General features: G+C 61.3%; 3 protein-coding genes across 6 annotated transcripts; 1 reads left to right on the top strand and 2 right to left on the bottom strand.

Annotated features, from left to right (window-relative positions):
• Positions 1-227: 227 nt before the first annotated feature.
• On the bottom strand, positions 228-3,729 carry SRRD (SRR1 domain containing). Its single transcript, XM_048513887.1, has 8 exons — positions 3,649-3,729; positions 2,877-3,478; positions 2,385-2,425; positions 1,823-2,046; positions 1,634-1,732; positions 1,370-1,521; positions 1,070-1,115; positions 228-855 (listed from the first exon to the last, which is right to left on the bottom strand). Exons 1-8 carry the CDS (start codon positions 3,727-3,729, stop codon positions 658-660), a joined length of 1,443 nt encoding a protein of 480 aa, XP_048369844.1. The 3' UTR covers positions 228-657.
• HPS4 (HPS4 biogenesis of lysosomal organelles complex 3 subunit 2) lies at positions 3,411-12,849 on the top strand. The gene is made up of 13 exons (XM_048514925.1): positions 3,411-3,796; positions 4,158-4,248; positions 4,805-4,948; positions 5,069-5,176; positions 6,762-6,878; positions 6,981-7,075; positions 7,858-7,930; positions 8,242-8,278; positions 9,011-9,131; positions 10,003-10,165; positions 10,583-10,715; positions 11,684-11,792; positions 12,052-12,849. Exons 1-13 carry the CDS (start codon positions 3,756-3,758, stop codon positions 12,221-12,223), a joined length of 1,404 nt encoding a protein of 467 aa, XP_048370882.1. The 5' UTR covers positions 3,411-3,755; the 3' UTR covers positions 12,224-12,849.
• Positions 12,850-13,843: 994 nt separating this feature from the next.
• On the bottom strand, positions 13,844-20,814 carry ASPHD2 (aspartate beta-hydroxylase domain containing 2). Of its 4 annotated transcripts, none has more exons than XM_048514943.1 (4): positions 20,324-20,814; positions 17,099-18,346; positions 16,015-16,128; positions 13,844-14,894 (listed from the first exon to the last, which is right to left on the bottom strand). In XM_048514943.1, the coding sequence occupies exons 2-4, from the start codon at positions 17,904-17,906 to the stop codon at positions 14,785-14,787; spliced, it is 1,032 nt and encodes a 343-aa protein (XP_048370900.1). In that variant the 5' UTR covers positions 17,907-18,346; positions 20,324-20,814; the 3' UTR covers positions 13,844-14,784. The 4 variants fall into 4 exon arrangements, with proteins under 4 accessions (XP_048370900.1, XP_048370901.1, XP_048370902.1 ...); XM_048514944.1 differs by lacking the exon at positions 20,324-20,814 and adding an exon at positions 19,564-20,005; XM_048514945.1 differs by lacking the exon at positions 20,324-20,814 and adding an exon at positions 18,863-18,886.
• Between the last annotated feature and the right edge of the window lie 1,245 nt (positions 20,815-22,059).

Genomic DNA, 22,059 nt, shown 5'->3' with positions numbered 1-22,059 from the left:
CAGCCACTCCTGTGTCCCCTGACCTTGCTCGAAGGCAATTCCGTTCTGGGTCTCTGGATAGAGTGGAGGGCCCTCCCAGCTGCCACTCTGTCCTAGGGAGGCATCCACCACCCATTGCGGCCACTCCCCTCCATTTCTGGCAAGGAATGGGATGGCGGCGCCTGAGCTGTACGCCCAAAATACAAACTCCTGTTCCCATTATGGAAAGAACAAAATGACACAGCGGGTCATAGTTTAAAACTATGTTAAACGGTTTTAAAAGGTCACAATTTGAAACCATTTTTTTAAATACACACACACAGTTTGTGGGAAGTTAGAACAGCCGCCTCTTTCTTTGGCTGATGCAGCAGCCGTTCAAGCAAAGCGGAGTAGTGCAGGTGGCACAAGAGCCTGAGGGAGGAAATGGGGTACCAACTGTGCTGGGTCCCTTGAAGGACTCAAGAAAATCCCACCGAAGCCAAAGCCTCTCCCAGTTTTGTCCTGCGCAGAGCCCCTCACGCAACAGCTTCAGCCTTCGTGCTGCCAAAGCGACAGATGACTCGGTCAGGCCTCTGCTCCAGCTGCTGCTAAATGGGGAACTCCACCCCCGTCTGGGAGAAAGCCAGGAAGAGTCTGCAGCCTGCAGTCAGTTCCGCCTGCTGGCCAATCTGTCTGCAGCTAAGTGCCATCACTGTTCCAGATGATTTCTGACTGCTCCTCCTCGGCCTGGTGAACTGGCTCCTCCCGGAAGTTCCAGATCTCTCTGGGCACCTGCTGCAGCTTGGGCCAAGGAAAGCGGTGGACAGCGGTGTCATTGAAGACATCCAGATACTGGGCGTGAAGAGGGAGGGCGGCTTCTTCGGTAGCCGTTAAAATCTAGCCACGGTTGGCACAGGGAGACAGAGAGACCGTATGAGAATCACACGGGGGGGGGGGGGGGTGCACTGAACTTACGGCTGGTACGGCTGATTATGGCTGAACTTATGGGGGGTTGTGGGGGGAGGCGGGGTGGTTGCTAGTCCAGACTCCCCAGAACTGGAAGCCGGAGACTCCAAGGCTCCTTCCCTCCCCCCACCACCCCACAGCTTACCATTGCAATGTAAGCATAATCCGTTTCGAGTATCCTGCTGGGCACCCTAGAAGCCAAAGGGGCAGAGGTCATTAGGACCAGGTTGGGGGCTGGTCACAGAGGCTCCCTCCATTCCATTCACTCAAGCCCCTCCCTTCTCCTCCCCCTACCCCCCATGCAAAAAAAATTAAGACTTCAAAACCTCTCGAGAATTCCAAAAGACTGTGGAGAAACATAAAAAAAACCCCTCCCCCCCAAGTTCTTTGGACACTCGGGAGAGACAACGCAAGGCCCAAAAGCCAGCTGGGACTAAAGGGCTACCTTTCTTCAATCCCCTTGAAACTGTTGCCAATGATGACCATTTTGGACAAGGCCTCTGCTGACCAGTTGCTCCAGAGAAGGTTGTTGTAGAGCGCCTTCCCACAATGGATCATGTAGTAAACGGTGGGCTCGTGGACCGCTCGCTTCCCCTCCTGCAAGAGAGGTCACCAGACCAGGAACTACAACCAGCCCCCTCCCCAGCGCCTCTGCTTTGCAAGCCAATGGCCATGGTGGGCGCGTTTCTCAGGCAGAGATGCCACTCACCTCATTGCGCGAGAGAACAGAAAGGCCGAGGCTGCGGAGAACATCCCTCTCCAGCACGGAGAACACGGGATCAAAGATGCAGCATTGCTCCTGGGGAATCTGCCAGGAAAAGAGCAGGGAGGCTGTGGGCTGGGCTCTGGGGTGGGTGGCTGAGCCCAGGAGGAGCTGGGGGCAAAGGCGCTTGCTCACCTGGAGCTGTTTCAGCAGCAGCAGCAGGAAGGCCAGCTGGAAGCGGGCTTTGAAGCAGGACGAGAAGTTGCCCAGGCCATAACACACACACTGCAAGCTCCCTCTGCCAGGCAGGCAGGCTGGCGGGCACAGCTGCAGCTCCTCCAAGGCCAAGAGGGCATCTTCTCCAGTGGGCATCTCTTTCCTGCACGACAGGACTCCTTGCACGGATCTCAAGAGGATTCCTGGAGCAGGGGAACAACCGCCGCAGGAGTCTAAGGGCATCGCCAGGCTGGGGACATTTTGTGAGCCCTTCTTCCCTGTGCCCTGGCCTCCCTATGCCCCCATTTGCCAGGGAAGGCAGAAGGGCGGCCACCTCCCACTGCTGGGCTGTTGGTCAGGATGTAGCTATGATTTCTTTGGCAGCAGCCTGGCTGGACATTTTCTGGGGGACAAAGAGAAGGGATGAGGGGGTGGCCAGAAGGGCTGCGAGCCGGATCAGCAGCTGCCTTCCCTCTCCCTTAGCTATGCAGAGATCGGCAGAGCTTCTCGAAGAGGAAAAAACTTTGGTGTCAGAACTTACTCAGACTAGAATCCCAGAAAGTGGAGTCCAACAATTCTGCCCTGTGAGAAAGAAAGGGAGGCCCTGAGTTCCAGTTCTGCCTTTGTCATGAAGTCACCAGAGGTCAAGCTACTTTTCTCAGCCTCCCACTGACAAGGCCAAAACAATATTACTGGTCCACTTTGCTGGGTTGCTGCATGGAGTACAAGTAACAACCCGCTTAAACATTTGACAGCTCAGAGGGGGGGGGGGCTGGGCCAGCCCCGCCCCGCCCCGTCTCACCAGACCTTGGAAGCTTAGCGGGCTCAGTCAGCCCTGGTTGGCACTCGGATGGATGGAAGCCCAGGGATGCTACGCAGAGGCAGTGGTGGTTGGTGAACCTGGACCACAAGGGCTGTGCCCAGCCTCTGCTTGCTTGGGACCCGGCTGCTCCACCTTCCTTTCCCTCCGCCCTCCTTTAACTCTTTGCGGGTAGGCTGCTCTTGGCCAAGGAAGTTCCACCGGGCCCCTCACCGCGCCTCTTGCAGGCGCTGCCTCTGCCGCTCCTCTTCCTGCTCGTCCGGAGCCCCGTCCCGGTCCCTCCTCCTCCTCCTCTCCCGCCGCTTCCTTCGCCCCCGAGACCTGCTCCAGGCGGCGTCCCCTCCGCAAAGCTCCATGCCGGGCGCAAAGCAGCCCCGGGCGGGAGGGACGCCCGCGATTGGCCCGCTGCGGCACCCGTACAGTAGGCGGAGGCACGACAGCCCCGCGCCTAGAGTTGCGCCAGCGCGGCGGGAGCAGCAGCAGCACCCACTTCCGGCGCCCGCTCGACCCTTCTGGGAGGAAAAGGAGGACTCAAAGTCCCCAGAGGGAGTTTGCCAATCTCCAGGCGGTGGCTGGAGATCTCTTGCAATTACAGCGGGGGGCGACAGAGGGTGGGAATGGCGGCTTTGTGACCCCGCTGCGGTCCCTCCCCCGCTCCCCCAGCCTCGCCACAGACGCCCTCGCCTGAGAGCCGGAAGTGGTGAGCCTCTTGCCGAGCGGCGGCGACTCTTTGGGGAGGGAGCGGCCGTGTCACGTGTTGATGCCGTCGCGTGCTTCTCAGGGCGGGAACCCGGAAGCGCCGGCCTCACCGACTGCTTCGCGGGTGGGCGGGGAGCCTCTGAGCGTGGGCAGAGCGCCCCGGCCCCGCCCAGACGTGGGCACGTGCAGAACCCCTCCCCCGCAGCCCCGCGAGGCAGGCCAGCAGTAGGCCGGGCGACCCTGCCCTTCACCCAGGAAGCCCCGCCGCCCACCCTGCAGAGCAGACCAGAGCGGCGGAGGAGGAGCCACGACCCCCGCAGGCAGCGGGCAGAGGCTGGGCCGGGGGCGCCTTGGCCGGGGCCGCCATGCAGCGCTGAAGGGCAGGCGGGCCAGATGGCCACCTCCGCCCCGCCGGACCCGGCAGCTGCCGCTGGGTAAGCCCCGTGTGTGTCCCTCCGCAGGGGCCGACCAGGGCCGCGCCTTGACCCCGGGGACATCGGCGGGGTGTGTGTGTGTGGGGGGGGGAGGACGGACACCCCCTGGGGGTGGGGGCGCAGTGTATAAAGGAAGAGCGACATGGAGATAAAATAAGGAGCCCTTTCCTTCCTGCCACGCATCTACGTTCATCTTCTGGCCCCCGCCCCGCCCCGCCCCGCCCCAGGGGTCTCCTTGGTGGCCTCCGGCTCTTGGCTGCCAGAATTGGGCCTGGGCAGGTGCCTGGTCCCTGCCACAGGAAGGCCGTTGCAGAAACGCTTCCGGACTGAGCAGCTGTCCCTTGGTGCCGCTGCCTTGCAGGTGGGACTGCTTTTTCCTTTATGACGGCTCCAAGGTGAAGGAGGAAGGGGACCCCACGCAAGCTGGGATTTGCCATTTCAGCCCCTCTCAGGTAAGACCAGGTGGCTTGGGCCCAGCAGCAGCCACGACAAGGGGGGGGGGGGTTTAGAAGAGTGGGGGGTGGGGTTGTAGGGTCATCAGTCAGCCGCTTGGTGTTTTTAGGCCAGTGAGCAAATGTGCAGAGGTGGACCTGCCTGGAGCCCCCACCTAAGGGTATCCTTTGCCTCTGGCCTGTTAGGCCAAGAGCTGCCGGGGCAGGGACTGGATAAGATGTGGTTCTGGCAGTGGCACCCACCAGCAAGGCCAGCACTTCGATCTGCAGGAGGGCCGGGCTGTGGGTCGCTCAGGGTGGGGGTGGGGCACTGCTAGTCTTCCCTGCCTTACTGTGCTCTTGCCTGAAGCTATGAAAGCCACCTTGCTGGTCCTATTCCAGCCCCTTGGGGAGGGGTTCTGTGCTCACACACCTCCCTCCATGATTTTGGGGCTTGCATAACTGGCAGAGATCCAGGGAGGCTTCAAGCCTCAATCCTGGTGGCCCATCCTGGAGTCCCAGCAGGCTCCATCCGCAGCGTCATCCGCACTGGGCCTCTTGCCTCCTTCCCTGGCAGACGCCTCTGAGCCGGCAGGAGCTGCTGTGCAGCCAGGTGGCTGGCGTGGTCCGCTGGACAACGGAGGTCTCGGGTTCTCCGCCGCAGATCATTCGGCTGAGGAAACTCAAGTTTGCTGTGCAAGTGGACGGCAGCTACCTTTGGGTGAGTGTTTGCCAGGGGAAGGGGCTTGAGGAGGGCCGTGCCTGTGGCCGGCAGCAGGAGCTGGGGAAGGGGCTCAGCTGCTGGAGAGAGTGTGGTCCTCACGCACCTTTGTGCTCACAGGTGCTGGGCTGCCCGACTGACCTGCCCGACTCCAGCTGCCAACGCTTCTTGGATCTCCTGATCGGCCTCTTCTGCTTTCACAACGGACCCCTTCCTCAAGCTTATGAGGTGAGTGGGGGCAGGACTCCTGCCTGTGAGCCGGCCCTGAGAGCTGCCTTCCTCCCCGCCCTGTCCCTGACCCCACCTGCAGCTTGGCTGGCTGTTTGGAGCTGGCTGCTTTGGCCTCCCGCCGTTCCTGCAGGACTGCTTCTCTTGCCTGGTTCCCTGTGTGATCTGGCAGCCCGGCCAGCAGGCCTTCTGGGCCTTTCCTGTGGTTGGCAACTGCCTCGTTTTCCCGGCATGGAGGAGATGCTCGTTGGCTTCCTGGGTTGCTTTAAACCAGGGGTCCCCAAACTACGGCCCGGGGGCCAAATCAGGCCCCCGGAAGACATTTATCCGGCCCGCTGGGCAGAAGCAGATCTCCCTCTTCTCTATCTCCTTTTCCCCAGGTTTACAAACAGCATTAAGCGCGGGCGACTCGCTGCTCATTCCAAGCGGCCGGAGGGGACCGTACCAATGCAGCAAGGGGGGGGAGAGAGAAAGGTAGCCTTTCTCCTCCTCTGTACCCGCGTGGTAGGGCTTTTCCAGTCGCTAATGAGCAGGTCGCCATGTTGAGGTTAAGCCGAAACCCAGGGTCGTGAGGTGCCCAAACTCCAGGCGGCCCCTGGAGCTTGGCACCCCGACACCCAGGTTTACAAACAACCTCAATCGCGGGCGACTCGCTGCTCATTCCAAGCGCCGATGTGACCGTACTCAATGCGCAAAGGGGGAGAGAGAAAGGCGGCGGAGCTTCAGGGCCGATTGGAAGGGGACGCAAGGGGGGGGGTCGCCAGGGGCGGTCATACGGATGGATGAGCTCGCTGGGGGCGGCACTTGGTCCGGCCCCTGGCTGGGCTCTGGCCATGCGTGAACTGGCCCCCTGTTTAAAAAGTTTGGGGACCCTTCTTTAAACTGAATCCCTGCTTTTCTATTTCCTTTTGTCTGATTGGTTATTTGTCTTCTTAACTCAAGTAAGTCTCTCTCGATGCCTTTGGTGGGAGATTAGGCATGTTTGGCCGTGCGTGCCCAGAGCTCTTGGTCTGCTTTGGTGTGACGGTGAGTGGGCTTCTCTGTCACCTGCTTCTGGGCCATGACTTTGCCTGCTGCTTAATTCCCTAGCAAAAAAAGAGGTGGGGAGGCTCAGTGGTCCCTGGAAAGGGCACCTTGTAATTCCTGGAAGTTGCTGATGAAGGGTGGTGCTTGGACATTCTGCGTGTGCTCAGAGACACTCGTACCTTCGTGATGAATTTCGGGGAATCTCAAGCCTCGCTCTTCTGGCCTGAAGATCAGCTTCCCAGGCCGAACTCTGAGTTCCACGGAACTCCTCTGCTTCTGGACAGCAGCCAGTGACGAAGGGCCAGGTAGCAAGATCAGCTGCAGTTTGCACAGCCAGGAGAGCGATGTCGCCCCAGGTTCCCCCCTTTTCCCTTCCTGGGTCACGCTGGCCTCAAGATGGTTCAGGGTAGCAACCTGCTGACCGGAAACCCAACATTCTGTACGTAACAGCACAATTCAGGCCCAGAGTGTTTTCCCGGAGGGGGGGGGAGGGGAGTGGCCGCCACGTTCTGTGCTTGGGGTTCCCTGAACAGGCGGGCGTGGCCTCTGTTCTTCGCAGGAGCGGCCGTGGGAAGAGCTGGGCCGGGAGTGGGAGAGGTACTTGAGGCATCTGCAGCAGGACTCCAGCGGCCTGCACCGCATCTTCAGCTCCCTCTGGGCCCTGGACAGAACCAAGGTCAGGCCTGGCGTGATCCTGGCCCCCCTCCCCGGCCCCCCTCCTCCACGCTGCCCCCCGAGGCGTAACGCTCCCTGCCCCCCCCTCCCTCCCAATGCGCAGGTGGATCCGCTGCTGCTGCTGAAAGCGGCCCTCATCTTGCAGACGTGCCAGCGGGCTCTCTACGTGCTGGCCGGATGCATCACCTACAAGGGGCGGTGAGTACGGGGCTCGGGGGGCCCGTGGGGGGGGGGTTCTCATGCCCCACTCTTGGAACCTGGCCTGCCTCTCTGCAGCCGAGCCGAGCCCACACTGAGTGGCAGTGGCTCTTCCTGGTCTTGGCAGGAGCCCCCCCCCCCCCCCCGGGACAACCTGCCCTTGGGAAGTGGGGCTGAGCGGGTGCATTCTTCTGCGCGCAAGACGGGTGCTGTGGCCTTCAGTGGAGACCACCCACCCACCCAAGGGGCCCCCAGAGGAAAGGGATGTGCCAGCCTGGTTTCACCACAGCCACGTCCACCCCTCCTCTGTGACTGGCACATCTGGCCACCTTGCAGGGGATCTGGACCACTGAGGGGGCCTTTCTCTCCTGGACACAGAACTGAGGTCCTAGCACTTGCGCATCAGCACAGTCGAGGGCAGCCATGGCTGAGTGGCAGAGCAGCCTCCCCTCGGCAGGCAGGCAGAGGGCCCCTGGTCCAGTCCCCGGCAGCATCCCCAGGAGAGCAGCCGCCTGTCCGAGTGGACAGTTCAGTGGGAGGCGGCCTCACGTGTTTGTGTTCTGGCCAGAACTCAGCCCTGGGATGGGGGTGGGTCTGCTCCCCATTTTGGCCTGCAGGACGGTGAGCGGCAGAGAGGACTTGGGGAGGGGGTCTTCGGCATGGGCCCTTAGGGTGCCCCTGCACCCCCTCAGCCGCTCATCGCGCTGTCTGGCTCCATGGAGGAGGAGCACGAAAGACATCACCCCAGGAAGGGCGTTGATTCACCGATCTTCTCTCCGCAGGGTTGTCAGCACCCAGCTGCCCCCCAGCCTCACTGCCAAAGTTCTGCTGCAAGAGGCAGAGACAGACCCCCAGGTAGGCTGCAGCTCCACACAGGGGCACACTTGGGAGCGGCTGCTTTAGTCACTGAGTGGGAACCCCCCCCCCCCCCACGGGAGGGGGTTCTGGGCCTCCCCTCTTCCAGCAGCTGCTGGCATCAATGAGTACAAATGGGGGAAATGGCTGCCTCCAACTTCAAATGAATAGAAGTAATAAGATGCTCATGAAACGGGTAGTGGGGGCTTCTGTTGGTTTAGAGCGGGCTGGGTCCTGAAAAGAGTCCAGGGCCACCCTGTGGGATTTCACCTGCCTCGGCCAGCTGACGGGGGGACCGCTTTCTGTTTCAGGAGCTGCCCGCAGGCGGAGGTCAGGCGCAGGATCAGAGTGAGTGGGAGAAGGGCTTGGTGTGGATGAGTGCGGGGGGGGGGCATCACCTTGCCAGGCACTTTCCTCCAGCCGTTCATGAGCTGTGCCTTCTGGTGTGGGTGATGGAGAGGGGGCCGTGTCCAGAGGGACCCGCTGCTGGGTCTGGTGTGGCCAGCTGGGGGTTGGCAGCCCCCTCTCCCGGTTGGTGGGGTCAGCTGTGCAGTTTTGCACCTCAGAGATTCAGGAAGTCTGAGCAGCGCCGTTGCGGCCTCTCTGGCTTTTCCGACGCTGCCCGGGGCTCTGTGCTTGGCAGACGGCCGCACGGGGTTCCCTGGTGAGTGGAGCAGCCCCTGTAGCTCCCTGGCTGGCTCTGCTGAGCTTGCTGGCACAGGGCAGACTCTGAAGCGCCTGATGGCTGCGAGCTCCGCTTGGGGATGAGCGCTGCTCCAAGCACAGGAAAACATTTCTGCCTGTTTCCACCACAGCAGCAACTGGCCACTGGGGGTGTTTTACTGCAGCGCATCCCCCCCATGGGACCAAAAGGCCCCACGGTTCTGGGCAGATCCCCTCCAGATGGGAAGTACGGGGGTGGGGGAGGGATGTACTTTTCAGCTCACTTCAACCAGTAAGTTGCCCGTTTGAAGATGCAAATAGCTGCAGGGGTGAGGGCAGCAGCAAAGACGTTGTGTCATGTGTGGCTACAGGTGCCCGGAGGCTTTGTGCAAAAAACGCTGTTCTTCCGTTCTCCAGAAAGCCCTCGGCTGCCCCTCGACGCTTCCTGCTTACCTCAGGGTGTCCAGATCACCCCGGTTTATCTCTTGGAAAGTGAAGCAGCCACATTGCGGGACTTCCCTGTGGAGTGGACGGCTGGGTAAGGGGGGGATTGGGAGCGTGCAGGGGCTCCCTGGTCTTGGCTTCGGGTGCCGTGTGTGGGCACTGTGTCACCATTCGCACTCGGGATTCCACTTGCTGTTCTACAGTTTTGGCAGATCCCAGAAGAGCGGGGTGTGTGGGGGTGTCAGGAGATGTCAGGAGCCTCAGCTGGTCAACTGGGGTTTGTTGTGCTTCGTTTTGTGTCCTCAAAGGTGCTTGGAACTGAAGGATTTTTGGTTCAACCAGTTCAGCTCTGAGCCTGGGCCTGGCTGTTGGCCCCCAGTGGGGAGAGCTGCTGGGGCACACGAAGGGGGGGGGGTCTGGGAATCCCCGCTTGGGAAAATAAAATGGAGGGAAGGGGAACGATCCGCTCAGTTGTTCCGAGTCCCGACTTGGGAGAAAGGCTGCGTACGAAGCCCCACCAGCAACCCCCCAGGCCTTGGCCGGGTCCCCTCAAGCCAGCCACTCTGGTCCGGGGCTGGATTGGGCCTCTAGCTGCAGGAGCCTTTCCCCAGGATGCTCCGACTCGAAGGCCCCCACTTGAGTGGTCTTGCTTCCCCCTCTGATGGGCAGCCGGGGTCCAGGGCCTTCCCCAGCACTGGGCACCTGAACGCTTTCACCTGGAAGTGCTGAGCCAGGGGTTGAACTCGACACCTTCTGTTTGCAGGGCTGGTGCTGCACAGCTCAGCCTCAGCCCCACCCCACGAGGGGCAGCTCCAGTCCCAGGGAAGCTGTAGGGTGGGGCGCCCAGCCCCTGGGCCAGTCTTATTGTGTCGGCCACTGGCCGCCTTCACAGTCATGACACGTCACATTAAAACTGAGCATCAGTGGCTTCCTGGCCATAAAGAGCACACTCCTCCTCGCCACAGGAGTCCGGGGGGCTCAGCTGCAGCATCGGCACCCATCGGCAGCGGGCCTGGCGGGGCGGCTCTGGTGAAGATGGCCTTGTATGTCCACCAGGTGCACGGCCTGGCGCTGGCCCTCCTGGCGGAAGAGCCGTTTGCAGAGAGCAGGAGCTCCGTGGAGGACGTGGTAAGAGGCGGCGGCCCCCCTTCCCCCCAGCACTCTTCCTCCCCGCAGTCAGATGGCCGCGATCCAAAGGCCGGTTTGGGCCACCGGAACTCTCTGTGATGTGGGAGACAGTCTGGGCCAAGTTGGCCGGGACCCTTTGCTTTCTGCCCCCCCCTCCCCGAAGACCCACCCCCAATACACCCAGACCGTTGCCGAGGGCCCCTTGAGACTACCAGCAGATTTATATGGGAGGAGATGTGCACAAAGAATCTGGAGGCCGTGGGGCAGCTGCAGCTGAGCTGCCCAGGGCGGGGGTCCCCCAGTCAGGGACCGCTGCCCCTGCCCTGCCCAGCCTCTGACTGGAGAGAGGAGCACCATTTTTTCAGCACCGTGACCCAGAAGAAGCTTGACGTGGGCCTCTCTCTCTGTCCCTGCCAGTATCACAGCAGCCTGGCCTCGCTGAACGGCTTGGAGGTCCACCTCAAGGAGACCCTCCTGAAGGACGGCCCCTCCTCAGCCAAGAACTCCTACGGCTTTGCACACTATGACTCGATCCAGAACGTTCTCACCAGTAAGTGCTGACTCAGGCTGGGCCGGGCGCTGTGGTTGGTCCCGGGTTCCAATATTGCCTCTGCTGCTCTGGCCAGCCAGCTTCTCTCGGTCACGGCCTGCCTCGCAGGGACATTTTAAGGACTGCCACATGAAGTGCCAGACGCAGCTCAGTCCTGTGGAGGCCACCTTCTGTCCTAAGTGAGGGGGGCGCTTCCTAGCTGGTTTTCCTGCTGCCACAGACATTGTTGTTAAAGGCCACACAAATTATAGCGGAGGCTGTTGAATTTTGCTTCATGAAGATCTTGTGGTGATGGCAGCAGGGCATGAAGATGGAGAAAGAGCACGTCGGCATTTTCCGCACAAGCCCATGAAAACAAATGTTTTCAAACCCCCCCCCCCCCCTCACTCCCTCGAAAACGCTTCCTGCCTGCCAGTCATTCTGGGGTTATTTTCACTCAGATTCATAGATATAAAGCTTCAAAGCCTCATGCTGTGATGTTCTAGGGGTCGTGTCTAGGTAGCTTTGTAAACACGACCCCTCAATATTAAAAATAAAACAGCTGAATGAACTTTAGCACGAGGCAGCCCGTCTGAGCGGAGAAAATGTTGCCAACAAGGAAGTCCGGAGACTGGAGGGGCGTGGGAAATGTTTGACAGAGATTGTACAGCAAGTGAAAACATTTTCAAACAAGAATTGCTAGAGAACAGCTCGCAGATAAAACATTTTCAGGCTGGAAATAAAACATTTTGGGCTAAAGTCCCTGTGGAGCTGCATGGAAGAAACTGGCTGAAAAATGTTTCATTTGTGTTGTGTGGAAAGCGTTCTGGAAAACCCCTTCTGCGTGAACTCAGTCCTAGTCCCCAACCAAGAAGGTGGTTCTCACTTCAGGCAGTGGGGCAAGAGAGCCATCCAGTGCCCCCCCCCCGCCCCACCCCACCCCACCCCACCCCCAGCTGCTCACAAATCCTGATCCTCTTCCTCTTCAGCTAACTTCCTGCCAACCACCAGTCCCCAGGACGAGCACCTCCTGAGAGCCATGGGCTTGATCCACGCTGACTTTGACCAGCTGCCAACGGCATCGGAAATAACAGTCCGGTAAGGGGGCCAAATGGGCTTGATTTGGAAACACCCGTGTGGCTTTCCTGTGGTTTGCTGGGGGAGGGAGCCAGCACCTATCTTCACTGCCATTTGGCTGGGGGGGGCGGGGCGGGGGGGGGGGGTGTAAAGCAGTGGCTCATGACAGCAGCCAAGTCTCTCCTGTATGCTGGCCAAGCTCTTCAATGGTATTTCTCCTTCTCTCTCCCCTGCCCCCCCCCCCCCCCCCGCCCCGGTGCCTTGTCTGCCGGATCCACAGAAACGCCTCCACGGCTGTGTACGCCTGCCGGAACGCTGTGCAAGAAACGTACTTCCAGCAACTGGGCTCCCCTCTCCGCCATTCAGGGGCGCCCAATCCCCGCGACAGCGCCTTCGCCCTGCCCTCCAAGGCCAAGCAGAAGCTGCTGAAGCACGGGGTGAACTTGCTGTGAGGCCGACAGTCTGCGGCAGGAAGCAAACCTCGGGGACTCTCCGGCACAGCGGAAAGCCCTTCCTGTTCTGGAGCAGCTTGGGGGGCGGGGAACCCCTCTGACGGGCAGGATTTGGCAGCTGCTGGCAGGAGGGGCGAAGCCTCTGGTAGGAGCTGTGCTGCCCCTTTCCCAGCTGACTGCCTCTGGGAGGGGGGCAGGGAGAGGACCACGAGACACCTGCTAGAACATTCCAGGCTCCTGTCTAAAAACTCTTTGAATCTGCAGAGGGTGAGCGGGTGGGGAGAGCTTCTGAAGGCACAACAGTGACATGCAGAAGGGGGGCAGGGTGGGACGGATGGTGGCCCCCTGGTCTGCACTGGGTGGACGAGGGTTATTCTCTGCTCCCAGAGTTTAACTGCTTGGCAGTTCTGTCGCTGGTGGGGGTGGGGGGGGGGGCTGTGGTGGGTCATTTAACTTTTTCATGCACAGATCCCAAATGTTTGACATGGAACACCCTGACCTCCCTCTCTCTCTGTGGGGAGAGAATTGAGAATGGGAAGAGGGGAAAGGAACAGTTGCTTCGGGGTGCATCTCCTGCATTGTGTGAGGGTAGCACTGACCTAATAAAGTGTCTCCCTCCAGCCTGAGGCGCCCCCGGGCTCTCCCAAGACTCTTTTCACTGTGCTGAGGAGTGGGCTTCTGCCTCCTGCTGCAGAATCCTTCCCCCCCCCTTGCAATTGCTCTCTGGTTCTCCTCTGAATTGGAGCGGAGAGCCTAACCGTATGACCCCCCACACACACACACACACTCCGCAAAAGTGGCAGAGCTGAAGGGCCCAGAGTGGCGGCAGCAGCTGGCCGTGGGTGGCTCAGTTTCCAACCACACAGGGCTGTTTGCATAGCAACAGACGCAGGGAGCTCAAACACCCGCTGCGCCAGCAGCTGCCTCCCCAAAAATGGCCTGCAGCCGGCCTGCCACCTGCCTGTGCCAGCCACCGAGCCAGAGGGCGGGCCCACCCGGGCAAGGCCCATCTGCAAGGTGGAAGGCTGCGTGTGCCACCCCCACCCCCACCCCCAAATAGCAGGATGCCAGCTCTGACCTCTAAGGTGCCCACTTGCATTTTGCTGCCAAAGCAAGTCACTGGTCCCTATGACTGATGATAAACTCAAAGAGAACAATCCCCTGCTACAGGCCTGGCTGCAGAGTTGCTGAGCAGGGCGGCCACCTGCAAGAGCCCCACAACACTTCTCACCCTTAACTGCCAAAGAGTTTTCTGTGGGGTGTCACTGCAGGAGTCCCAAGAGCTCTATGCCGGGCCACTGCCCGGGTAACAGGCAAACAAACAGTGGCCAGTTAAGACCACCCGGAGAGTTGAGGCCATGCTCGGATGGGGTCCACAGGCTTCCTGGTGTTCCTCCGCTTAGCTGAGAAGACGCCCTTTCCCACTGAGGGGCAGGGAGGAACGGAAGCCCTTGGAACAGACTTCTTCCAGCAGACGCTGCCCACAACTTTGGACACCCCCTTCAAGCTCGCCATCCACAGAAGGGGGCATCCGTCCCTCAGATGGAAGCCGCTCAAGACTTTGCCACTGTGTTCCCTGCCCCCCCCCCCCCCAGCAGAGAGTCTCACAGACGGCCGTAATTTCAGCACAATAATTTATTTGCTTGCCTTGATTGTTACTGGCACAAAATGATCCCAAGCCATAACACGCTTGACTGAGCCCGGCGGCCTGGCCCAGAAGACTCCCTCCAGCTGCTTGGTCAGTTGGAGGCGGAACAGATCATGCGTGGCTTTTTGAGGGGTTTTTCTTTTCCATCACAAGACGGTGACCTATGAAACCGAGGTCTGGCAATGATGCTTGAACTGCCCTTGAACACTCCCAGGTGGGGAGGGGGCCGGTCAGCCAGTGGCTCCCTGAAAGCCAGCCAGTCCCTCTTCCTTCCGGCTTGCCCCCCCTGCAGGCAGACTGGCCGGCATTCCCCTCCTGCCCCCGGCCGCAGGGAGCAGCTCGCTCCCCTCCAAGGGCAGAAACTGGGGCAAACAAGGTGCGAGCAGCAAAGCTGGAGAAAAGGGGTTGGGGCAGCAGCCCACCCCATCACCAGAGCCCCCTCCCCACCGTACTCTCTTCCTCGTGAGTAAAGAGGTCACGTTCCTTTCGAGCAGGCCCAGGCGTTGCTTTTTTGTATAGAGATGACCACAAAGGAAAGTTCACACAGCGACATTCAACAGTACCCGGGGGTTGGCGGGAGGCTAAGTTCTGGACACGGCAAAACACGGCTAGCAGGATAACACGCACGGCACTACTGGCTCTGTGTGGAACCCCAAAGCAAAGGGGTGGAGGGAGGGAGGTCGCCCTCCTCTCTGAGCAAAGGGTGGGAAGAAAGAGGCCGGGAGACCGACGGTGGAATGGCCGATGTACAGAAACAGGTGCAAGGAGCAAACCCCACCCCGGGGTGTGTGTGTGTATGTGCGCGCACACATGCCCACCAAGACAGGCTAGCTCTGTGGAGGGGCTGTAGCGGGCGGGCAGCCCCTCAGGGCCCCTAGGCTACCCTCCACCCCATTCTGCGACGGCACACGGATCATCGTCCTGGAGCAAAAATAAAATCGAGGGCCTGGCGTTCGGCGGCAGCAACGTTTGGATGCCAGAGGTCCACCATGAAGACCACGCGGGGGCCATCTTCGGGAGAACCTGGAGGCCAAAGGGGGTGAGTTATTCTCTGTTCTCCAACACGTTCAAGTCACCCCGAGACCAGCCAGCTCCAGCCCTCTGGCTTCGGTGCCGGCCGCAGACAGCAGAGCCAGGCAGGGCCCTGAGAAAAGGTGCCCGCTTGGAAAAGGCAGGGCAAATACTCCCCACCCACAGCCAGGGGGGCAGCCTGGCAGACCAGCCTCAGCACCGGGCACCACTTCGGTTGGCCTGCAGGAAGAAAGTGGACCATGGGAGACTGCAGAGGCTTTGTATACCAGTGCAGAATGATCCCCTGGCCTGGGATTCCACCTGCTGAGCTGCCTGCAGTCTCCAAGACGGGGCAAAGACACAGCCCTTCCTTTCCAGTGCCGCCTTTTGGCACTTTGCTATAACCTTGAACAGCAGCAAAATGCGAACCCAGAGGCACGAAACCGCCTTCAGCCCAGCCAGATCCTTGACCCATCGTGCTCATGAGAGATCTTCTCCTCTGACTGGTAGTATTCTCCAGGATGGCTTGATCCTTTTAACTGGAGATGCCCAGGGCCTAAATACGCCCAGCAAATGCTGTGCCATTGGGCTGTGCCCCCCTCCTTACACCTTCCCTTTGTTTGGGAAGTACACAACTCCCGACTCTCACTGGAACCAGGACTCAAGTCCTCCAGAGGCTCTGCCTCCCCCCAGTCCTAGAGGCCAGGCCCCTCTCCTGTTCCGTGCAGAAGAGCCAACCCTCGGTGAGTGGCTGCAGCTCCACTGGAGAGGGGCAGAGAGGGGGTCCAAAAGACCCTAGCCCACCTGAGCCCCTGGAAAGCTGCTATCAGTCTGATGCAGGATTGGGGAGTTTCGAGCTGCCCGGCCAGACAGCCCCTCCTTCAAATCCCCATGCAAAGAAGGCGCCTTCCCCCACCCCAAGCAGTTCCACAATTCAACCACACAGGGGCTGGCTACAAAAGCTGGCTGCTCCATCTGCTGGGGCTCAGTCCACAGCCCAGGTTTTGGCACGGCCGATGAGGGGTCAGCGCTTCTCAGTTTCAGCTGCACCCTGGTGGCAAGCAGACCGCCTGGCCCATTCTGGTGGGAGAAGGGGGCATGCACCAGGAGGGAGGGGCGAGGGGGGACTTGCCTCCGTGGAAGGCCGTGTGCAGGAAAGAGTCGTCGAAGAGCAGGCAGCGCCCTTCCGCCCAGCACTGGGGCTCCCCGCCCACCACGAGCTCGCAGTTGCTGGGTGTCTTCAGACCTGCAGGGGAAGGAGAAGAGAGGGAGAACGGGGCAGGACGCAACTCTGGACAGTTGCCCCCCCCCCAGGTTCCTTTCAGCCTCCCGTCTGGCCCACCCAGCTGGGCAGTGCTAAGAGACTGCCTGTTTGCCACCAAGCAACCACCTCGTTGGACCGGGCCAGGGGCTCTGCCAGCTCAGCCTTCTGCCTTGGTCAGGCTGGTGCCTCTTTGGTGGGCGCAAACGCCACACATTCCCCAGGAAACAGCTGGAACATGCAGGAACCCTCTGGAGCTTGCAGCCCCCTCCTGGAACCCACCTGCCCCATGCCAGCGGAGTCCAGCAGAGCCCAGCTGGCAGCTGCAGTAGCCTTGGAGAAAGGGAGCCCCGCTGGCAGCTGGCCAGGCCTCCCTGACTGGCAGGTAGATCAGCCGCGGTTGCCATGGCAGCCGGCCAAGACGGACCGTGTCCATGCACTGAGCAAGCAAGGCGGGCAGCGGCACAGGCTCGGAACTGTCCTTCCGCTGAGCTAAACGAGTACCGGCTGCCCTGCCCCAGCAACCCCCCCCCCACCAAATAACTGGACCAGAGGGCATCGGAAGCGGCGGAGGCACCCGGCCTGCTCAGAAGCACCTCAGGCTCCTTTGAGGAGGCTCTGCAAAGGGCAGGATTCTCAACCAAAGATGCTGCACCAGATGAGAAAAGGGTGGACCGGCAGCCAACGCAGCTGCCTCTTCAGACAACAGGCTGAGTGGCTGGCATGAATGGGGGGGAAGGGAAGGAGGGGGCCTCACTTTAGTCAACGGGGTCAGGTCCTTCAAGTTACCCAAAGGATGGCACATTGGGGCCTACCTGCAGCCCCCCTCCCCTGGCCTTTGACCTCCCTGCATACCAGGATCTCACAAGTACAGTTCGTGAGTAGCACAAGCGGGGCACAGGTCAAAGGCGGTTGTCAGATTTCACCGGAGGAGCAAGCAGCCCCCCGCACATACCCAAATGGCAGCGGATTCGGATGTTGGTCGGGCCGTAGTGTTCAGCGATGACCGTGCCGGGTGTCAGCACAGAAATGCAGGCGTTCCCAAAGGCGTTGTTGCCTACGCAGGTGCGGAGGCTGCCCAGTAAGCGGTACGTCCGGGGGCATTTCCGACAGTTCCGGGGCACGCAGGTGCCCTGGTTGACCAGGAAGAAAGTTAGCCACTCCCCACTGGGCGTGCTGTTGACCTTCCAGCCCTGGGGCAAGCTGCAGTTTGAGAAGGCCTTGTAGAGGGCTTCGAACTCACACAGGATGGTGGGGAAATTCCTCTCCAGCAGCTCCACATCGTGTTTCTGAGCCTCCCGCGAGAAGTAGGGGGTCGTGGGCAGGTCTGGCAGGAAGAAGACCTCCGGCTTCTGGATGGACGGGCGGCTGGTCAGGTAGCGGCCTTGTTCTCGGATGGCCTTGTGGATCCGGCCCATGCCCGACCAGGAGTAACGCTTGGCATATTCCTGCAGGTTGTGGTAGAGCTTCTGGTTCAGGCCGTCGCTGTGGGCGCAGCGCACGCACTCTGGGGAATGGCAGTGGGTGTAACCGTTCTGCATGCTGCTGCCGTCGATGCCCTGCATGAGAGAGTTCACCGTGACGTACGACCGGGGCTGCTCGCGCCCAATGTGGTAGCAATACCACACGAACATGGCGAGGAGGAAGGCCACGGTGCCGAGCGCGGCAGTGTTGCAGTCCCGGACAGACTGGATCCCCGTGCCAATGACGTCTCGCAGCCGGTCGAGGGAGCCGCTCCAGCCCGTCAGCCATTCCAGAGACATCTTGGGGAGGAGAAGCTGCTGACCTCGGGGACACGCCGGAGAAGTGCCAAGCTGCCCGTTCAGTCCTTGAGTGGCCCTGGGGCACTCACGCCGTGCAGGTCAGCACAGGTGAGAGGAGAAAGGTAGGCTGTGGGCGGGCATTGGCAGAGGCCCTCCGGCAAATCACAGGAGACAAGGCTGCGTTGGCTGCGCATTTAGTGCACACCTGCTCCAGCCAACCTCAGAGACACTTCTGGAAGGGGGATCCATTTTGGAGAGGCAAAGTGCCCGGCTCTTGACCACGTGCTGACATGGCACGCATGCTAGTTCTGCGCCATCCACTGTGGGTTCAGTCTTGTGGCATGGTGGGAGTGTCTTGCCCGAGGCCTCCTCCCTCAGGCAACTGCATCCTTCTCCTCTGCCGGTGGAATCACACGCAGGATCTCCTCCCAACGATGGCTCTATACAGAAAACAAGTAGAGTCGGAACAGGGAAACGGGCCTCTTCTTCCCTCTGCCACAACTGCCCCCCCCCCCCCCCCCGGTCGCATCGGGGCCAACTCTGCGCGTCTCTCGGGGCTGGAGGCAGATAACAGTTTCTCACTGAGTTGGAACAGGCACAGCCTCCAGCAGTGGACAAGCCCTGATCTCCTTCGGAACTAACCCTTTTTCTACCTTCAGTGGGACACACGCCCCTCCCCGAGGTGGCTGCTGTCAAAACCCTCCATGTGCTCTCTGCCAGAAGTGATTGTCTCACTCTGCTGCCTCCAGCTGCTGCCTCCGGCCTCTGGCTGAGCTAAGCACAGAGCCTCTGCAAATCTGCCCGGAGGAACGTCTTGTGTTGCACACACCTCTGGGTGTAGGAAGGCACCTGCCCACCTCTGTCCCTGCTCTGAGCTCCACCTCTTTGTCTTCAGCCTCCAGAGGGAGGTGGGATCAGCACATCCTCCACTCTGCAGAGCTCACCTGGCGGCTCACCCTTGTCAATCACCTGTTGATCAGCTGCCTCGCCCATTCTGTGGCAACGTGGGCTTTGGAAAGACACCAAGAGTAGAAGAATGTAGCACTAGTGGGAGGGAAAGCAAACCCAGAGGGGGCCCAGAGCTTGGTCCTCCCACCTTCTAACTGGGGCATGGGGCTTGAGCAAGCTGCCCTCTGCTGTAATGCCTAGTGGGAAGGGCAGCCCCCTTCCAGGCATCTGCCCACAGGACGAAAAGGGGCTTGTCAGGTGTGGCTCCCCTTTGTTCCTGCATCAGGGCTGTGACAGAGCAAGACTCCCAGAAAGTGGGTGGCATGCCCCCCCCCCCCCCCCCCGGGAAAGTCCCTCTTTGCCTTCTGCAGCCAGGGCTCCCCTGAGGCCTGCACCAGCGCCCCTGCTCAGAAAGGAGTCTCCTGGCGGGTGGCCAAGGAACCCACATCCTGGTTTCAACCAGGGGAGCCAGGCTGCAGGAGGGGCCCCTCCAGAAGGCAGAGATCAGACACCCCCCCCTGTGCAAAATGGATGCTCTGGAAGGGGGGGGCGCTATGGCAGAGGCTCCTGTCATCCTCAGGCTCCATCCCCAAATCCCCAGGAGTTCCCAGCCTGCTTCTGCCCACCCTGTCTTCAGAGCGAGGCCGAGGTCGCAGGCTCAAATGAGGGAGCAGAGGGACCCCCAGAGAATGCAGCCACTGAAACCCACCGTGGGAGTGGGCCACACATGGAACCCGAGGCATGGAGCCTCTGCGCTGCTGGAGACCCCGGGCCGAGCGCGCTCTGGGACACCCAGGGGCCATCCAGCCTGACCCTCCCCAGGCGAGGCGCCTCCTTTGCCCTGGGGGCATCTCCGCCCCGTCCCCAAGTGGCACTTCAGCACCACCAGCAGCTCCTGATGCCCCGAGGCACAAGCGCACACCGGGGAGGGAGGGAGGGGGGGGGGGAAAGCAGACCGCCTCCCTCTGGAGCCGCCCGGGCCTGGGCGCTCGTGGCCGGAGGCGGGACCCTTCGCCAGGGCGGCTGGCGGCCTCCGAGTGGCCCCCAGCAGGAGCCGCCACGCCCGGGCCGAGGCGACGCCCGGCATCTCCGGGCCGCAGGAGAGCTTACGCAACCCAGGAGCGGCGGATCCGGGCCGCGGCGTGCGGGAGAGGGCGCCGGGCTGTCAGGCCGCGCCGTTCTCCACGAGCGCCCCCCCCCCCCGGCCCAGCCGGCGGCCCCCCCCCCCCGAAACGGGGCCGCAGCCCAAGTGCGGGAGGAGCCGCCACGCGCCGGGCCATGTGCAGAGGGCCACGGCGGCCCAGGCTGCGGGCGGGCGGGCGGGGGTCCCAAGGCCCGTGGAGGGGGCGCGCACCGAAGCCCCTGGTCCGGCGGGCAGGCCCAAGCGCCGCCCAGCACGTGCCGCCCCAGCCCCGCCGGCCCCTCTGCCCGCCCTCCCTCCTCCTTTGCGCCCCGTCGGCCCGTCCAACCTGCTGCGCGGCGCCTGCCGAGCGGGGTGGGTCGGGGGGCTCCTCGGGGCGGCCGGCTGGCTGGCTGGCTGGCTGGCTTCTCGGCTCCGGCTCGGGCTCGGCAGCGCGGAGGACCACAACTCCCAGCAGCCCGCCCGGCTCAGGCAGGCAGGCAGGCAGGCGCGGGAGGGGCCGCCGGTGGCTGTGCCCGCCCCGGTAGGAGCCGCGCCGCGCCCAGCCTGGCCACCCCGGAGCGCAGACCCTGCCGGAGCCTGGGCCGCTCCCGGGAGTACGGGGGGTGGGGGAGGCCGGCGCGGGAGGGGCTTCTGCCCTTCCCCCCGGGAGGCTTTTCGCGGGGGGGGGGATGGCGAAAGGTGCTGCGAGGCGCTCTGTGAATGCTCAGAGGTGTCCGGCGGCCCAGTAGCCTCTGGGGGGGGGGGGGCGGGGGCGCGCGGAGAAGGTTGTTTCTGGCTACAAGCCGCTTGCTTGTAGTAATCCCGCTGACTGACATGGCCCCTACTCCGGAGTAAACCTGTTCAGTATGGCCTCTTCCGCCTCCCAGGTGCCCCCTCCCCGGTGGCTTCGTTTTGGGGCGGGGGGTCGGCCCTTCATTGCCAGCCTTGCCGAAAGGTACCTCCCTCCACCCCCCGGGTTTGTTTCTGCAGTTGGTGAGCAAGCAGCTCCCCAGGAAACATGCAAGTGGCCCAGTGGGGGGAGGGCAGACAAGGAGGGATCCTCGAGGATGCCGCCTGCCCCCCTCCCCCCGTTTGTGAACACAGCAGCAGACCTGGGGGGAGGACCCAGTCCAAGATGCCCACCTCCCTCCCCTCCCTTCATCTTTGGGCCTTCTCTGGCCTCTCTGGTGAGCCAGGGATGCCCTCCTGAACCAGGGTTCACACACACACACACACACACACACCCCAATCTTTATTTATTGAGATACTTATCCTCTGCTTTTCCCTCAACTGGCATCCGAAGCAGCCAACAACATTGCTCTCCCCTCCCCCGTTTTCTCCTCACAACAATGACCTTGTGAGGTAGGCTTGGCTGAGAGAGAGACCGGCCTACTGTCACCCAGTCAGCTAGCTTTCTCAGTTGAGAGGGGCAGCCCCCCTGCTTCAAGTGCCCCACCCTCCGTGGCGCCTTCTGGCTCTCAGTTCTCCCTTTCCGACTAGTTCCCTTATTTTTGCAACATTCTCTCTTGATTGGTTGCGGTGGGTTTTCTGGGCTACGTGGCCGTGGTCTGGTAGACCTTGCTCCCAACATTTTGCCTGCATCTGTGACTGGCATCATCAGGGTGTGCTAAGTGTACTGTGCACATTTCTCTCTGTAATACACCTCTGAAGATGCCAGCCACAGATGCAGGCAAAAACCCACAACAACATAACATAAGAACAAGCCAGCTGGATCAGACCAGAGTCCATCTAGTCCAGCACTCTGCTACCTGCAGTGGCCCACCAGGTGCCTTTGGGAGCTCACAGGCAAGGACTTAGGTAAAGGGGGGGGGGGTTCTCGAGTTCAACCAGGTTTGGTGAGGTGTGGACTCCCAAAGTGGGTGCCCCTATCCGCCATTGTTTCCAATGGGAGCTAATAGAAGATGGGGGCTACACATTTGAGGATCCATAACTTTGGACCCCCTGAACCAAACTTCACCAAAACTGGAAGGTATTCTCAGGAGAGTCTCTTACTGATACCTCCCAGGTTTTGTGAAGTTTGGTCCAGGGGGTCCAAAGCTATGGACTCCCAAAGAGGGTGCC

The sequence above is a fragment of the Sphaerodactylus townsendi genome, linkage group LG13, assembly GCF_021028975.2.
Source record: "Sphaerodactylus townsendi isolate TG3544 linkage group LG13, MPM_Stown_v2.3, whole genome shotgun sequence".
Classification (NCBI taxonomy): Eukaryota; Metazoa; Chordata; class Lepidosauria; order Squamata; family Sphaerodactylidae; genus Sphaerodactylus; species Sphaerodactylus townsendi.
This window is presented reverse-complemented; position numbering and strand designations above follow the sequence as displayed.

Excerpts from the sequence above, each read along its gene's own strand:
- ASPHD2 (XM_048514943.1), bottom strand. The coding sequence starts at position 17,906 with ATGTCTCTGGAATGGCTGACGGGCTGGAGCGGCTCCCTCGACCGGCTG. Across the intron at positions 16,129-17,098 it reads CCGAATCCGCTGCCATTTGG|GTCTGAAGACACCCAGCAAC; the intron begins GTATGTGCGGGG and ends CTTCCCCTGCAG. Across the intron at positions 14,895-16,014 it reads GCACACGGCCTTCCACGGAG|GTTCTCCCGAAGATGGCCCC; the intron begins GCAAGTCCCCCC and ends TTTGGCCTCCAG.
- HPS4 (XM_048514925.1), top strand. The coding sequence starts at position 3,756 with ATGGCCACCTCCGCCCCGCCGGACCCGGCAGCTGCCGCTGG. Across the intron at positions 4,949-5,068 it reads TGGACGGCAGCTACCTTTGG|GTGCTGGGCTGCCCGACTGA; the intron begins GTGAGTGTTTGC and ends TTGTGCTCACAG. Across the intron at positions 8,279-9,010 it reads AGGTCAGGCGCAGGATCAGA|AAAGCCCTCGGCTGCCCCTC; the intron begins GTGAGTGGGAGA and ends TCCGTTCTCCAG.
- SRRD (XM_048513887.1), bottom strand. The coding sequence starts at position 3,729 with ATGGCGGCCCCGGCCAAGGCGCCCCCGGCCCAGCCTCTGCCCGCTGCC. Across the intron at positions 2,426-2,876 it reads CAGCGCCTGCAAGAGGCGCG|GGCAGAATTGTTGGACTCCA; the intron begins GTGAGGGGCCCG and ends TCTTTCTCACAG. Across the intron at positions 856-1,069 it reads ATTATGCTTACATTGCAATG|ATTTTAACGGCTACCGAAGA; the intron begins GTAAGCTGTGGG and ends AACCGTGGCTAG.